This window comes from Mercenaria mercenaria, chromosome 5 (assembly GCF_021730395.1).
Source record: "Mercenaria mercenaria strain notata chromosome 5, MADL_Memer_1, whole genome shotgun sequence".
In the NCBI taxonomy this organism is placed as follows: Eukaryota; Metazoa; Mollusca; class Bivalvia; order Venerida; family Veneridae; genus Mercenaria; species Mercenaria mercenaria.
In genome coordinates, this window is record NC_069365.1 from 27,849,428 (window position 1) to 27,867,732 (window position 18,305).

An 18,305-nucleotide genomic window follows, 5' to 3' on the forward strand; every position below is an offset into this window, starting at 1 on the left:
TTTTCTCATGCATGGCTCATATGTCAGTATATATGTTACTGATGGAGAAGTCAGTGTTTTCAGCTGACATCATATATACGTAATAAGCCTTAAAATAATAAACCAACTTAACAAACCCTGACATACTTGAAAATTGAAAAGAGTTGAAATTTGATCATTTGAATAATGAATTTCTTAATAAAAAGGAAAGCTAGACTGTTTATTTTCAATACATTTATCTCTGTCAGTTTATGATCATCCCATCAACTGATTCCTGTATTCGTTTATTTTCTTATACTGTGAAATTATTTTACTTCATAGGCATAAAATCTTGTGGTTTGGGGCAAAAATTAAATATTTTATCTATTCCTTTATTTGTTTCCTTAATACTCATGAAAAATATCTTTTCCAGTGTATGTTGAAAGATATTTCTGTGATAACAAACTTGATATTTAATATTGTCATCTAAAGAATATGAGATTTTACAATTACTAAGCAATGCCTTATTTCAACTGACAATAATGGCTTGTATTACCTCAGTATTTTAAGGCTATGTGAAATATATTGGCATTCTATGGAAAGAGCTCAGCTCATTTATACTGTTTTGTAATTGAATATCTTCTGCATCGGAATACCTATATGAGCCATGCCATGAGAAAACCAACATAGTGGCTTTGCGACCAGCATGGATCCAGACCAGCCTGCGCATCCGCGCAGTCTGGTCAGGCTCCATGCTGTTCGCTTTTAAAGCCTATTGGAATTGGAGAAACTGTTAGCGAACAGCATGGAGCCTGACCAGACTGCGCGGATGCGCAGGCTGGTCTGGATCCATGCTGGTCGCAAAGCCACTTTGTTGGTTTTCCCATGGCACGGCTCATATTATTTTTTTTAATAAATATCACTTTATTTCTTCCTATATGTTTATGGCAAGATGGATGATGGCCTGTTAAGTAGATAGCTGATTTCATTATAGATTTGTAGTTGTTACTCTGAAAGTCTGTATGTACAATGATTATTTCTCAGGAATGGGGTAATGCAGAGCGGTTAATGGCTGTAGATGAGTTGATTACGTTGTGTGAGCCGACTCAGGTTCGGCACATGATGCAAGTGATAGAGCCACAATTTCAACGAGATTTTATATCGCTTCTTCCCAAGGAGGTATGTATAAATAACATACTTGAACCAAATAGTAACATTAATTGGTTTTCAAAAGTAATTTTAAGTTGTTTGTTTTAATTGTGTAAGGAAGAAAGTTATTCGGTATTACCATAGGACTTTCATTTGTAAACAACGAAAAAGACTAAATATTTAGAGTACTGTTTAGGTTTCTTTTGCCTTGCTTTCCGTGCAGTAAGTGTTTGGCATGCTGAGAAGCAGCTAATCTATAGCAATTAGCCCAAAAAGAATCTTTCTAAAAAAAAAAGTTGTTTGCTGTGGATAGAATGTCACAGTATAACTACCTTTACTTTGCTAGGATGACTTGCCAAACATATTCAGGTTTGCTAGAAACGCTAAACTTTGAGCAAACACAATTCAGGTTTGCTAACACTGACCGCTAAACATTTAGCAATATTCATACATGGGTTTATGACATGAACCAAATCTGTCCTTGTAATATTTACATGATAATTATTGAACTGTTAACACATAGACTTCCCTATTTCAAAGTTTAAGAATAAACACTGCTTATTATACACCAGAAGGGATTTACTATGTTATGCTGCCTCTGTCTGTCCATCTGTCTGTTAGCGATTTCTTGTCCGCTCTGTAACTCTTGAACCCCTTAAAGGATTTCCAAGACATTGAGACGACGTGCAGAGCACATGTTTTGGATGGCTCGCTTCAATGTCAAGGTCATATTTAGGGGTCAAAGGTCATACCTTCTGGCGTAAATTGCACCGCATTGCGGTGCTGTAGTTGTAATCTGTATTATCTATGCTCACAGATGGAATTACAACTGTTTCAACAAGTTTTTGGTATTTTATTCAATAAATTCTACAGTTTCATAGTGTTTTTACATTAATGACAATATGCATGCAAATTTATTTGTTGGCGCACGCATCGGCCGTATTACTGAAAATAGAAACAAGTCTGGTTTTACCGATTATATTTAGGTTTTATCTGTGAAATAGACCTTTATCATGCTAGAATTGTCTTGGTATAATAAAGACTGACTTAAAAAATTTATTCTAATCTATTTAGTTTTTCGACACATTCAGGTTTTTTTCATGATTTGAAGAAGATGAAATTTTCCAAATGTCACTTTTTATAAATATGAAAATGATAATTTAAACACACTGTAAACATTCCTTTTTGTGGCACAAGTGTGCATTGCCCCACATACAATAGCAGCTGTTATCAACTATTTCAGCAGCTGTACACAAGCTTAATATGTGTCCACTAAATGCTATCAGACTCTTATCAGGTTTAAGCAATTTATTGGTTAATTCCAAAAACATTTCTAGGTGAAGGTCCCCTAACACCCACATAGGAGGAATTTTCTCCCCCAATCAACCTTGACTGAGGCATTACTTTTCAAAACTAGGACATGCCAATACATCAGATATATATAGAAATTAAAAGTTGCTGTTTTAAATAGTATAAACTTCAAACAGATATGTCTGCATCACTTATGTCCCATTATCACCATGATATCTGTATTAATATTGATTTTGATATGTGTTGTATCAGATATTCAGAAATAAAGAAATGTTGAAAATGGTACTTACTACTGCTATTTTGCCCAAAAAAAATCAGTTGTCAATGATTCATAGACTTTTTCTAGCTTACCAGTCACCTAGTGACAAGGTGAGCTTTGTGATCGCCCTTTGTCCGCTGTCGGTCCATCCACAATTTCTTGTGAACACAATAGAGACCACATTTTGCTACTGATTTTAATCAAACTTGCACACAATTTGGAATGGCATAATATTTGGTTCCTTTTGAAAACTGGCCAGATCCCATCATGGGTTCCAGAGTAATGGCCCCTTAAAGGGCCAAACTTTGCTATTTTGGCTTGTGAACACAATAGAGACCACATCTTGCAACTGATTTTAATCAAACTTGCACACAATTTGGATTGGCAGAATATCTGGTTCCTTTTGAAAACTGGCCAGATCCCATCATGGGTTCCAGAGTAATGGCCCCTTAAAGGGCCAAACTTTGCTATTTTGGCTTGTGAACACGATAGAGACCACATTTTGCAATCAACTTTAATCAAACTTGCACACAACTTGTACTGGCATAATATCTTGGTTCCTTTCAAAAACTGGCCAGATCCCATCATGAGTTCCAGAGTTATGGCCCCTTAAAGGGCCAAAATTTGCTATTTTGGCTTTTGCATATAGAGACTTCATTTATGGTTCGATTTGTTACAAACTTGCAAAATATCTTTAACAACAGTAGATCTTGTATTCCATAATGAATCCGTCAGATCCAGTCATAGGTTCCAGAATTACAGCCCCTGATTGACCCCTGAAAGAGCCAAAATTTGTAAATTTTTACCTTGTGAACACGATATATTAAGTGACATTTTACATTCGATTTTAACCACACTTACACACAACTTAAGTCACAATAAGATCTCATTTCCTTTTGAAAACCAGCTAGATGCCTGAATGGGGCAACATTTTCTATTTTGGCCCTTTCATCCATATAGAGGTTTCATTAATGCTTTGATTTGATACAAACGTGCATAGAATGTTTATCTTGATGATCTCTAGGTTTGAAACTGGGTCATGTGGGTTCAGAAACTAGGTCACCAGGTCAAATCAAAGGAAAAGCTTGTTAACACTGCAGAGGCCACATTTATGACCTATCTTCGTGAAACTTAGTCAGAATGTGTATCTTGATGATTCCTAGGCCAAGTTTGAAAATGGGTCATGTAGGGTCAAAAACTAGGTCACCCAGTTAAATCAAAGGAAAAGCTTGTTAGCACTAGAGGCCACAGTTATGACCCTATCTTCATGAAACTTGGTCAGAATGTTCATCTTGCTGATTCCAAGGCCAAGTTTAACAGGTGAGCGATAAATGGTCATCATGACCCTCTTGTTTAAAAAATGCAATTTTTTACTAACTTTAAGCAGTTGTCACTTTTTCAAAAAAGAGTGAATGAGTTGATTTAAGTTCATATAGAACATCAATGAATGACCTAGTGTACCCAACTATATGTTTACTATTTATATTTCTGGTCTATTTCAGCTTGCATTATATGTATTATCATTCCTCGAACCAAAAGATCTATTACAAGCAGCACAAACTTGCCGTTACTGGCGGGTTCTTGCTGAGGACAATCTATTGTGGCGGGAAAAGTGTAAGGAGGAGAATATTGACGAGTCCCTTGTGTTCGGATCTAACAGGCTACGTAGACGTCAGCCTTCACCAAAAAGTCCTTGGAAGTCATTATACATGAGACAGCATCAGATAGAACAAAACTGGAGAACAGGGCCTCTCAGATCTCCAAAGGTAAAAACTTAATCATGCTTGTGAGCAGGGCCTCTTTGATCACCAAAGGTAAAAAGTTGATAATACTTGTAAGCAGGGCTTCTTAGATCTCCAAAGTTTAAAACATAGTCATACTTGTCAGCAGGGCTTCTTAGATCTCCAAAGTTTAAAACATAGTCATACTTGTCAGCAGGGCTTCTTAGCTCTCCAAAGTTTAAAACATAGTCATACTTGTCAGCAGGGCTTCTTAGATCTCCAAAGGAAACAGGGTTATCTAATACATGAACGGGATCACTTTTAAGGTAAATGCATATGGTTAACTATATACATGAACAGTATCAGTACTTGGTACTTGAACAGGATCACCCCAATGAACAGTATCACCACTTGGTACATGAACAGAATCACTCTAGGTACATGGTCCCATAGCTATCAAATAGCTTCTTTTTGTAACAGGAATGAAGTAACAAAATCTATACTGTAGAAGAATATGGTCACTGGTTTTCTAAGGAACAATGACAATCCTGTAGATTAACAGGATTACACACAAGTTCAAATACTAGTCTACAGCCTGCTTAGCTCAGTAGGTAGAGCATTGGTCAATGGATCGCGGGGTCGTGAGTTCGATCCTCGGGCGGAGCTTATGTTCTCCATGACGATTTGATAAAAGACATTGTGTTTGAAATCATTCGCCCTCCACCTCTTATTCTTGTGGGGAAGTTGGCAGTTACCTGCGGAGAACAGGTTTGTACTGGTACAGAATCAAGAAACACTGGTTAGGTTAACTGCCCACCGTTACATGACTGAAATACTGTTGAAAAACGGCGTTAAACCCAAAACAAACAAAATACTCAGGTGTCTAAATGTACATAATCTATCCTGTAGGTGGACAGGACCACTTTCAAAGTTCAAAATAAGTACCAAGTTAAACAGGACCACTTTGGTCTGCAAAAACTGCGATATAAACCCCCGCTACGAGTGGTGGGGGGTTATAGGAATGGTCTCCATCCGTCTGTCTGTCCTTCCGTCTGTCCGTAACACTTTCGTGTCCGCTCCATAACTCCTAAACCCTTTGAAGGATTTTCATGAAACTTGGGTCAAATGAAGACGATGTGCAGAACGAGTCAGCCTTGTCGGCTCAAGGTCAAGGTCACAACTGGGGATCAAAGGTTTTAGACTTCCATTTTGTGTCCACTCTATATCTCATAAACCCCTTGAAGGAATTTTATAAAACTTGGGTCAAATGATCACCTCATCAAGACCATGTGCAGAACCCATGAGTCAGCCATGCCGGCTCAAGGTCAAGGTCACAGCTTGGGGTCAAAGGTTTTAGCCTTCCATTTTGTGTTCGCTCTGTATCTCCTAAACCCCTTGAAGGATTTTCATATAACTTGGGTCAAATGATCACCTCATCAATGCGTTTTGCAGAGCTTATGAGTCAGCCATGTTGGCTCAAGGTCAAGGTCACAACTCGGTGGTCAAATGTTTGAGCCTTCCATTTTGTGTCCGCTCTATATCTCCTTCTTGAAGGATTCATAAGAAACCTGGGTCAAATGATCACCTATCCAAGACAATGTGCAGAACTTATGAGTCAGCAATGCTGGCTCAAGGTCAAGGTCACAACTCAAGGTCTAAGGTTTTAGCCTTCCATTTCTTGTCCACTCTGTATCTCCTTGAAGGAATTTTAGAAAACTTGGATCAGATGATCACCTCATCAAGAGGATGTGCAGAACTTAAAAGTCAGCCATGCAGGCTCAAGGTCAAGGTCACAACTTGGGGTCAAAGGTTTGAGCCTTCCATTTTGTGTCCACTCTGTATCTCCTAAACCCCTTAAAAAGGATTTTCATGAAACTTGGGTCAAATGATCACCTCATCAAGACAATGTGCAAAATTCAGCCATGTCAGTTCAAGGTCAAGGTCACAGCTCAAGGTCAAAGGTTTACCCTTTCACTATCCATGACAGTGGCGGGGGATTTAGCTGTCTTTCAGACTGCCTTGTTTGTTAGTGAAGATGTTTACCGTGTTATCACTGATAGTTTTGTGAAAATTGGATTACTCAAGAACAAATTATATTTTCTCATAGGTATTTATCATTTAAATACAGGTATGAGTACAGGTACTGTTGGAATTAATAGATCTTTGTAGAAAATTGTTGTAAAAGCTCTGTACTACACTGCTGAGCGTCAGTGACTAGTGATATGTATGGTCCTCAGTTGCTTTTCTTATATTATTATGTTTAGATTGCTGAAAGCCCTGGATTCTCTTGCAACTTTGAGCGATCGTTTATCTACAATATTTAAAAGACAGTCTTCTTTCTATATTTTCCAGTTATTGAAAGGCCATGATGACCATGTGATAACTTGTCTTGAATTCTGTGGTACCCGTGTTGTCAGTGGTTCTGATGATAACACACTCAAAGTCTGGTCAGCTCTCACAGGCAAGGTAGGTAATTCTACATTCATATGCTGATGTTACAGTCCATCCATCAAAAAGTTAAAAAAAACACTAAGACTGTTGTTAGTAATAATAATACTATAAAAGCTTTCTGACTACAAGGTCTTCAGCTATGATTAATGAATTAAAGATTTCTTTGGTAGCTCAGTTTGATTATTGACGTAGACAGTAATCTTACATTTCAAGGTACCTTGATTGTCGATTGTAACAGGCTAGCACACTGTATGACAACTGAAGCTAGAAACATTTACTGGACAACACCTTGACTGTTTGCTAAATGTCCTTGAAAAGATGTCATCATACAGGTGTGGTATGGTCATCTCAGAAGTTTTCTCTATTTCAGCAATTACATACCTTTGTACAGGTTTGGTATGGTTATCTTATGTGTTTTCTCTGTATTTCAGTGTTTACGTACCTTGGTAGGACATACGGGTGGGGTATGGTCATCACAAATGCAAGGTAATGTGATTATCAGTGGGTCCACAGATAGAACATTGAAAGTATGGAATGCAGACACGGGTCAGTGTATGCACACTCTGTATGGTCACACATCCACAGTCAGATGTATGCATCTGTACGGAAGCAAGTAAGTCACTTACTTTTATTATACCCAAAGACCCCTATATAGCAGTCACGCATGTACATTTGTTCTTCCCTAGTTTGTGTTCACTCTTTATCTTCTAAACTTCTTGGAAGATCTTCATGAAACTTGCATCATTTATTAACCTCTTCAAGACGAGGTGCAAAGTCCAAGGTCAAGGTCACACTTCAAGGTCAAATAGCTTAACTTCATATCCGCTCCATATCATCTTAACCGCTTCAAAGTATTTCATAAAACTAGCATCAATTATTAACTTTGTCAGGATTACATGCTTAGTGCACAACCCAGGTCACTAAGTTATGGTCAGGGTCACGCTTCAAATAGCTAAACCTTGTGTCCACTCATCTTCTAAATCGCTAGGAAGGTTCTTATAAAACTAGCATCAATTTTTTTACCTCATCAAGGTGACATGCAGAACACACAACCCAGATTGCTAGGTCCAAGGTCAAGGTCACAGAGATCAAGGATAAAAAGCTTAAATTCAAGTTCACTCCATATTTTCTAACCAACTGAGAAGATTTTCGCAAAAAAAAGTTATTTACCTAATCCAAGTGACATGTAGATTGGACAACCCAGGTCTAAGGTCAAGGTCACACTATACTCAAAGGTTGTGTTCATGCCATATCTTAACTCATGGATAGATTTTCATTATTCTGGCATCAGTTCTTGACATGCAGTGTACACAGCCCGTCGGTAGGTTCAAGGTCAAGGTCACACTTGAAGGTCAAAGCTCTTGGTCACAACAGTTGACTTCAGTCTTCGTCGTAACTGGGTTGCCCGAAGTCCGGGACAAGAAGATCCTGTTTCGGGCAAGCCAAAGTTTTCAGGTGGTTGCCCGAACGGACAAGTGCTTTTTTCCAAAATTTAAATCCCTTAATTTTCACAATAATTACAGAATTTCATGAATCTGAAACGAACATTCTAAATACTAGCTTTCGTATATTTATGCATGAATTGATGACTTCACATTTGCAATATATAAAGTAACTTTACAAAATTCAGATATTACATCCCTAAAATTACCTGAATTGACTGGAATTTACCCGCGAATCGTAAAGATATCAAAACGCCATGCCAGTAATTTTCCATTCCACGAGCACGTGCGACCTATCGTATCGCCGTTACTTTTGTTTATTGACACGTACACAAAAAATGCGTTTAATGCATTCATTTTTTAATATAATCGCTTCAAATTTTCAACACCGTTTGAGAAGTTATACAGTTTGAATTCTATAACAATTTTAAAAAGATATCGACAGAAATGTATGCAAAATTCTATAAAAACGATCAAAGTTTCATACAATTATTTGTAAAATTTCAAACAGCGCGATCTTATTTATTTATTTATTTCTAAAAGTAAATAAATAATACATACTATAGTCATAAATTTCAGACTTTTGACAAGAAAGTACAAAAAACAGAATTAAAAAATCTTAAATAATGAAAAAGCGGCAGCAATTTAAATACATCAAGTAAAACGATTTTTGGCAAACTGATTTCTGCAAGTGCGGCAGAATAGGTTACATGACCTCGTGGACGTAAATAAAAACAATGATTGTTTTAAAATAAAGCAGTATGATGTCGCTGTGGTTTTTAATAACTTTAATAAGTAAATGAATCTTTGTACTTTTTTGACTCGATGCTATGTCAGATATTCTTTTCAATCAATAATGTAAATTCCTTGAGGGCAAATAGGTCACCTAGGTAGGATATCTACTTCTATCGTTTGACACATTTACCTGTCAAATTTATACGGGATATTGTATATTCGCTTTTAAAAAAATTAAAGAAGATATATTTTTTACTGATTTCTTCTCAGCAATTTAAAGAACCAAGGCCGTACAATCAGACAGTGATGTGTCACATGGCGCGAAAACATGACGTAATGCCATGACAATCTCGGGCAACTACACCGCTTTGATCTCCACTTCAGAAGCCACGATACCGACACACTTCATTTAGCTCTTTGAGGGGGTTTTAATTGATGATGAAAACAAGGCCAATTACTTGTTTATCAACAGAATAATTACCGACAATGTTTTTGGTTTTTTTTCGCTGTAAACACGGGTGGGTTGATGATGTTTATTTTATCCATATTTTTTTTGGACACGTCGCCCCGGACTGTGATAATAGGCTACATTAAAATTTTACTTGATAATAATGCTTCAAAAAAATAAAAAAAAAACAAAAAACAAAAATACTGACCTACCGACCCTACTTTTTTTGGCCATGCCAGCAGAAACACAACATTTTTTTTGGGGGGGGGAGGGGGGTGCCTAACCAGGCTGATCCATTATTGCAGTTAACTTTGAACAACTACACAATATTTTAAAGGCCCTAAAAAAGTAAGTTTTAGAAGGGTAGTGCAAATTTGAACCCCACACCTGGCATATAACTAGATACTGGTATAGGTCTTACTTTTTTTCTACAGTTTTCTCCCATAATTTCTGTCTGGTAGTTACTTGAATATTGCAACATGGTTATCCACTTACGTTGGCTTAGCCTGCCCCATGGATAGTGTGGGTAGGTTAGTTGACTACCATTTAAGTAACTGAATGTTGAATTAAGCATAAACCAAAATACATCATATTTATAAACAAAATTATTTCGGGCAAGTAAAAATGTTTTCGGGCAAGTGGTTTTCTTAACTTACTTGCCCGAAAGGACAAGTGCCGAAAAAAAATTAAGGCGAAGACTGTGACTTTCCCTCTATCAAGGGAGCGTATGGGAGTATTAATCACCTTTAACTCGTGTATTTTAAACTGGAAATATTGTGAGACCTTAATTACTTGCTGATAATGTATGGTTTAATTTTATGGCAGTGCATCTTTTTGTATGATAGTGTTTTAGAATGTAGATGTATAAAGCATTTTTTATTTTATTTCAATGAACTTGTGAGATATTTTAAATCGCTATGTGAGAACGTATTTAGGTATATATAGATTTTCACAAAGTAACTTTACCTTTGGCAGTTTTACTTTGAATTTTTCACGGTATAGCTGCATTTTATATTTTATAAATTGTATTCAGGTTTGTGCTCTACAAAGCTTGTATTCACTTTGAATGGTTTTGTTATAGAGTTGTTAGTGGCTCTAGAGATGCTACACTTAGAGTATGGAATGTGGACACTGGTACATGTTTACATGTGTTGATGGGGCACGTGGCTGCCGTGCGCTGTGTACAGTATGATGGTCGGAGGGTTGTGAGTGGTGCCTATGACTATATGGTGAAAGTGTGGGACCCGGAGTCAGAGACCTGCTTGCATACACTACAGGGACATACTAACAGAGTCTATTCTCTACAGGTACAGATGTTAGATTGAACAGAAACAAAAAAATCAAATTACTGTCAGAGAAATATAGGAGCCATGTCAGCATTTTATGTTTAACAAAACATATTTTTTAAGGTCATGCATTCAGTATGTTTCAGGCGAAGCAAAATAGTTCTCTGGCCTATGTGTTGTACCTTTCAAAGCGTTTGTTTACGTTACACTGTAGGTTACCAATCAATCTGACTAAAGTACATATCCTGTTACGCTACGCATAGGATCTGAGAACGACCTATTCATTGCCTCGTTCTGACGACCCTTTCGCTAGCCAATCAGAGCCTAACTTACAACATCTTGCAAATCTACCTGTAGCCTTGACTTTTGATATTTACAATTCTTATGTCATAATGTATCAGATAGCTGGTTAGCTCAGTCGGTAGGCCACTTGCTTTGTAAGCGAGGGGTCCCAGGTTCGAGCCCTGGAATGACTGCACATTTTTCTTACTCTTTGACATTCGAACAAGTCGTCTGATTGGATAAAATAAAAATAGCAATACTGGAAATCCAAAATATACAGAAGACGAATGTGAATGGGTCGTTCTCAGATCTTCGTTTAGAAGATCAAGTACTTTAGTCAGATTGGGTTACCAATATGCTTTTCAGTTGGTTAATTGTGGGAAAGTGTTATTAGAATGTTGTTCAAAGGTTATGTCAGTTTATATCATTTCCACTCTAGGGTAGACATGTGGTGTATTTGTGTGTGAAGTTTTCAAAAAACCTTTATATGAAAATTTGTATCTTACAGTATGAGTCATTGTTGATTGTTGCGTATGTAAAAGAAAATGAGTGAACTGTACTTCATCAGCTTGCAATCCTTATTAACATGTGATACTTCTGATACTTCAGTTTGATGGTATCCACATAGTGAGTGGATCGTTGGACACGTCTATCCGTGTGTGGGACGTTGAGACAGGCAACTGTCTACACACATTGATTGGTCATCAGTCATTGACCAGTGGGCTGGAGCTCAAAGACAACATTCTAGTCTCGGGAAATGCAGACTCTACTGTTAAAGTGTGGGATATTACAACTGGCCAGTGCTTACAGACATTACAGGGTGGGTATTGTATACCTAACTAAAAACTTCCTTGTGAGAACATTGTTAGCATTGAAAAAAACTTTGACAAGTTTTATACCTTGTCATTGAAGGAATGAACAAGGTATAGTTTCATGAAAGCTTGACCAAAGAATGAAATGTCTGAACTGTCAGAGGTTATAGGCTGGTCACAACCAAATCAAGTTAAATTGGTAACACAAAAATCCATTGTCGTCAAATCTAATTACAATGGTTTAAGGTAGTGGTTGTAGTTACTACATGTTAAGGTAGCTGATAGGTAATGACTCTATGTAATGTATTTTAAGCAATTCTCAATTTAAACATTCTCCGGAGGGAAATAGCACAATCATTTGCTTTCCTTGACAGGGTTCTCACCAGGCTATTATCGCCTGTCGCATGTGACATGCCTTCAGACTTTGAGTTGTATATTCGACATCCCTTATTTCCCCCGTCATCCCTTATTGCCGAAGGGACATGTCATAAAATCATCCCAATAAACACCCCGATTAATCCGATAGTGTATTCGAAAAGCTTCCACGTGCTTACCCGATAGTTTAGCTAAAGCGATGCCAGTTAAGATAACCGATAAACCAATGACAGCTTCCTATGTGTGGAACGTGTGATGTAAATTTCATCGTAGCTCCGCCTTTAAATCCTTTGACAGGCGGTATCTTGTGAAGTGTACATGAAAGTGACTTCGCAAGTTTTAAGATTATACATGTCATTAGATATAATGACAGATGATTCAACAATTATCGTCCGAATATTTTTCGCAATCAAGGAAAGACAATGTAAGGAATTAAGTCAAAAATTGTGCAACACGGTAAAATGCTTTTGAACAATTATCGCCGTAATATTAATGTTTTTCACACGTGTTTTTCTCGGGCGGAATAATGAAAAAACTATGCAAGAATTAATGTTTTCTGTCGTCACTTTCAAAATAGAACTTGTAGAGAAAAGTTTGAAATACCCTCCGTGCATTATTTCATCACGAACGGACACTTTGGTAGAACCACCGACCTTCCGTAAGCCAACTGGATGGCTTCCTCACATGAAGAATTCATTGCCCTGAGTGAGGCTCGAACCCACATCGATGAGGGGCAAGTGTTTTGAAGCTAGCGACCTTAACCACTCGGCCACGGAGGCCTCGGTGACAATTTCAGAATCCCCCCCAGCCACGCCAAATGGCCAAAGGAAATCGGGCATTGATCCAAAATGGAAACCAGCGTTTCCCTGGATGACAGTCTCAGATTGTGTTGTTTTACATGTATGTACAACAAACAGTTGACATTTTCAAAAACTTAAAATGGATAAATTTCAGCAAATAAACTCCACAGGAATAGAAGACATAAACTTTAAAGTACAAACAGATCTGTGTGTAGTGCTAAAATTGTGTTGTTTTATATACAATAAATAGTAAATGAACATTTTAACAACTTAAAATTGATGAACTTTTAATTGTCATTCAGCAAATAAACTCCATAGGATTTTTATGACCCATTATCTTTTCTTGTTGTACATGTGAATGATGCTTATTAATTACTGAAAATACCACTATGTTTTTCACTCTGAAATGCACAAGAATGCACCAAAATGAGTTGTAGTAACACAAAATTTTCTGGGGTAACCCCCATACCCCCCATGAGGGAAGGGACACCCCTCCCGTGCCCACCCCTTTGCTCGTCAAAAAAAAAATCCTTCTGCAACATGCCTTCAGAAAATTCTGGCTAGAACCCTGCTTGAAAAACGAATAAATGCTGAAAAAGCATATGGAGATTACTCTATTTGATGATTTTCGTTACAGGTCAACTACCCTAAACATACTAAAAGGTGTTTTATTTATTGTTGAAAACAAAGTAATCGGATAATTTCAGATATCAACATTAATTTAAAACTTATACTGTTTACAAAACTTGAAAAAGGTTTTTGTTGGGGCCTCTCATTTACAAATATATCAACAATTATCACCTGAATTGAGTGCATTCATGAGTGGAAAATATTGATGGTAAAATGGTGTAGGGGTTTGCTTACAATATAAAATCTTTAATAACTTCTTTAAGGTACATTTTTGGTATTGTTTTGGTAAGCCTATAATAAAGAGCATGTCATTCTCTTTCACTCAGAATTTTTTCAAGCATTTTAGACTCTTGGCTAGTCTTGGAATTGACTTTATTTAAAAGACAAAAGGAAGTTCAGTATAGGCTCTTTCAAAATGTTGAAAGTAGAGTAAACTTACATTATACTATATTGAATTTATTTAGCTGTGGGAGCTTTTGATATAGACTAATTGGGGAAGTCCTAAAATCTTTGAAAAACAGTCAGTACAAGAGTTGTCCATTTTGCTTCAGATATTTTGAGAAAGTCATTTTTAGCTCGACTATTCGAAGAATAGTCTAGCTATTCTACTCACCCTGGCGTCGGCGTCGGCGTCACACCTTGGTTAAGTTTTTGCATGCAGGTACATACAGCTATCATTTAAAGGCATATAGCTTTGAAACTTATTTATTCTTTTTCAAGGTCAATTACCAACCTCACTGGGTCAAGTTCCATAACTCTAACATGTATTTTGAGCAAATTATGCCCCCTTTTGGACTTAGAAAATTCTGGTTAAAGTTTTACATGCAAGTTACTATCTCCAAAACTAATGCAGATATTGAATTGAAACTTCACATGTGTCTTTGGGATTATAAAACTAGTTGATAGCACCAAGTCCCATAACTCTGACCTTCATTTTGGCCAAATTATGCCCCCTTTTGGACTTAGAAAATTCTGGTTAAAGTTTTGCGTGCAAGTACATACAGCTTTTACTAAAAGGCATATAGATTTGAAACTTATTTTTTCTTTTTCTAGATCAATTACCTACCTCACTGGGTCAAGTCCCATAACTCTGACATGTATTTTGGGCAAATTATGCCCCCTTTTGGACTTAGAAATTCTGGTTAAAGTTTTGCGTGCAAGTACATACAGCTATTACTAAAAGGCATATATATTTGAAACTTATTTTTTCTTTTTCTAGATCAATTACCTACCTCACTGGGTCAAGTCCCATAACTCTGACATGTATTTTGGGCAAATTATGCCCCCTTTTGGACTTAGAAAATCCTGGTTAAAGTTTTACATGCAAGTTACTATCTCCAAAACTAATGCAGATATTGAATTGAAACTTCACATGTGTCTTCTGGGTTATAAAACTAGTTGATAGAATCAAGTCCCATAACTCTGACATGTATTTTGGGCAAATCATGCCCCCTTTTGGACTTAGAAAATCCTGGTTAAAGTTTTGCGTGAAAGTACATACAGCTATTACCAAAAGGCATATAGCTTTGAAACTTATTTATTCTTTTTCTAGGTCAATTACCAACCTCACTGGGTCAAGTTCTATAACTCTAACTTGTATTTTGAGCAAATTATGCCCCCTTTTGGACTTAGAAAATTCTGGTTAAAGTTTTACATGCAAGTTACTATCTCCAAAACTAATGCAGATTATGGAATTGAAACTTAACATGTTTCTTCGTGGTTATAAAACTAGTTGATAGCATCAAGTCCCATAACTCTGATATGCATTTTGGTCAAATTATGTCCCCTTTCGAACTTAAAACTCTTTTGATATTTAACATTTTGGGTAATAATTTCCTGCTTCTGTGACAATATTTTGAATAGTCGAGCTTGGCTGTCTTACGGACAGCTCTTGTTTAGATATCAAATATTTCTGTTTTTGACATGGAGAAGAGGAAAACCATAAATATATTAAGAAAATTGGTGCACTTAGCTATCATTTCACTCTGAAAAAACCCTGTAAAGATGAATTTGAATTTCTTAGGTACCATCTCTAAGTATATTCAAAGGGTTGTATTAAATGAAGTGTAACTTTCATAAATAAAAGTTAACACCACACTTTCTTTTTGTGTACTGGTTATATAGTTCTTTACAGGAATATAAGTCTCTGAAAATCAGGTATTCTAGAAAGTGTAGAAATTATGTTTCTAAGTAAGTGGAATTTATATAAAATAATGATGAAATGATTAAGGTCACTGGTTTCATAACACTTGACCCTAGCCACTGCAGGTTCAAGCTGTACTGTGGGCTTTTTTGTGAGGAAGCCATCTCTAGCTGGCATGTTCTACCTTGGTACTCATCTGTGCCAGAAATAATGCCTAGAGATGCACTGGGGGAGGGGGGGGGGGTCATCCTCAGAATTCTTTATTTTCATTGTTCTGCGGTTATACTCAAAAAGAAGTGTTTTCTACTTTATAGAGAAGCTTAAAGAACACATTACAATTAGGTGGATGAAATGTTCTGACAGTAATGATAGTCTTTGTTACACAAAAAAAACACATCGTCAGTGCTTGACATTTCGGATTCTAGTTTTTCACTTAAGGAAGACAGCTGTGGTGACGACAGTGAGCTGTAGTTTCTCGGGAATGATGTTGATATTAGACTGACCACAGTGTGCTGTAGTTTCTTGGGAATGGTGTTGGTATTTTAATAATCAAGGTTTTCTTTTTACATCTCAGTAAAAAGCCACTGGTGTAATAATTTAATTAACATGTATTTCCAGGTTCAAACAAACACCAGAGTGCAGTCACGTGTTTACAGTTCAACAAGAAATTTGTGATTACTTCATCAGATGATGGGACTGTGAAAATTTGGGACCTGAGAAGCGGAGATTTTCTCCGTAACCTTGTGACTCTCGATAGTGGTGGCAGTGGAGGTGTGGTGTGGCGAGTCCGCTGTAGTAACACAAAACTTGTGTGTGCCGTTGGTAGTAGAAATGGCACAGAAGAAACAAAACTACTAGTGTTAGACTTTGATGTTGAAGAAAAGAAAGATAAAATGCCTATGATTGAAAGAGTGTGAAATTTTTCTTGTATTCTAGGAATTTTTAAATGTGAGCAGATGGTCTGTGTTTTAAATGTGCTTTATTTCTCTGATAACGCCAAACAGAGTTCACTTTGGATTTTAGAATCATACATCCTAGTGCAGAAAAAGACTGAAAGGAACAGTGTCTTGTGTGCTAAATTTTTGGAAGATTAGATTCAGAAAACAGTGTGCAAATGTGTCATGAATGACCAAAATTATTTAATATATAATTAAATACCTTTATAAAAGGTGAGCCAGTATATTGTATAGTGAATATTTCAGTTGACTATAAACTACATTGTATTTCGATATGTTGGGCTTTAAACATTTGAAATTGTAAAAAGAATCAAAACAATTACACTATTTATTGTGATAACAACCCTCAAACTAAAGTGCCCAATTCTTTGTTTTAAACAAGGAGAGGACCAGCTTTTAGTCTTGAAAATCCCAGTTACTGCAGTCTTTGAACATTGCCAATAATGTATGCACTTCACATGTGTAAAGTGAATTCATTGAAAATACATTGAGGGAATTTATTAGAATAAATATGGTACATTGAAGAACAGGAAATGCTCAAAGTGTGACAGTAATCACTATGGTACAGGTGTGACTGGTGTGAACTGATATATGTTTTAGACAAGGTTGGGTATTACCTTTTAGAACTTTTTGAAGAATGGTGTTTGGGCTTTATTTCTGCTATAAGAATTAAGGGTTAAGGGAGAGCAAATTATTGTAAAAAATGTTCAAAATTTGTTATTGTAATTCATCAAAGTCAGGCCTCTTGGTTACATCCTATGTTCTGGAAAATATTAGAATTTGAAAGCTGGATGTTTAAGAAATTAGGTCTTGTTGTCTTCAAGTTGAGTGTAACTTAGAGCCATAGTTCAATAAGGTAGTAAAGTTTTTATTGAAGGATTGACCTTTAATGCAGGGCCTTCATAGCCAAGTGGTTAAAGTGGCTGACTTTAAATTATTTGTTCCTCACTGCTGTAGGTTCAAATCTCTCTTTGGGTGTAGAACTTTTTCCTGTGAAGAAGCCGTTCAGCTGGCTTACAGAGGGTGTTTGCATGAAGCCTGCTTAACCTTAAATAATGCACAAAGGGGCACCTAGAAACTTTGTCCATCATGAAAAGCTAGAATGTCAACATATGACATATAATTGTGACCGTGTGACACTTAACCCAGCCAAAAAAAAAAAGTTTTAATTCCAGGCTTCCTGAGTCTGGACACCAGATTTAACCATTGTACCCTGATTTCTTCAAAATAGTGTTCTCTATGAAAATGTATTACAGTAAAAGGGAAAAGCTGCTGGACACAGGTAGTACCCAACATTACAGTTTGTATGTATAATTGTGACAGTGGACTATGACTATAAATGCTTGTAAGATGGTTGTCATTACAAATGTTACAGTCAGCATTTTCTTTTGTACTGATAAAATGGCAAGACATGTATTTGTTGCATTGTGTTAATGTTCTATAATGTCATGGTATACAGTGATTGGTGTTGAACAGGTCAGTGAAAGCTTTTGTAATAATATCTTGTGAAAAATTATTTAAAAGATCTGAAATTTTGCTTTTAGAAC

At 36.6% G+C, this 18,305-nt stretch overlaps 1 protein-coding gene across 1 annotated transcript in view; it reads left to right on the plus strand.

The window, feature by feature from the left end:
* The window catches only part of LOC123556713 (F-box/WD repeat-containing protein 7-like), a 56,608-nt gene extending 39,079 nt beyond the window's left edge, over positions 1-17,529 (plus strand). Inside the window, exons 7-13 of the mRNA XM_045347633.2 lie at positions 1,003-1,137; positions 4,180-4,443; positions 6,751-6,864; positions 7,281-7,462; positions 10,556-10,781; positions 11,652-11,862; positions 16,421-17,529. Of these exons, the coding sequence (XP_045203568.2) occupies positions 1,003-1,137; positions 4,180-4,443; positions 6,751-6,864; positions 7,281-7,462; positions 10,556-10,781; positions 11,652-11,862; positions 16,421-16,719 (1,431 nt within the window). The 3' untranslated portion in view covers positions 16,720-17,529. The remainder of the gene's footprint in view (positions 1-1,002; positions 1,138-4,179; positions 4,444-6,750; positions 6,865-7,280; positions 7,463-10,555; positions 10,782-11,651; positions 11,863-16,420) is intronic.
* Positions 17,530-18,305: the final 776 nt, after the last annotated feature.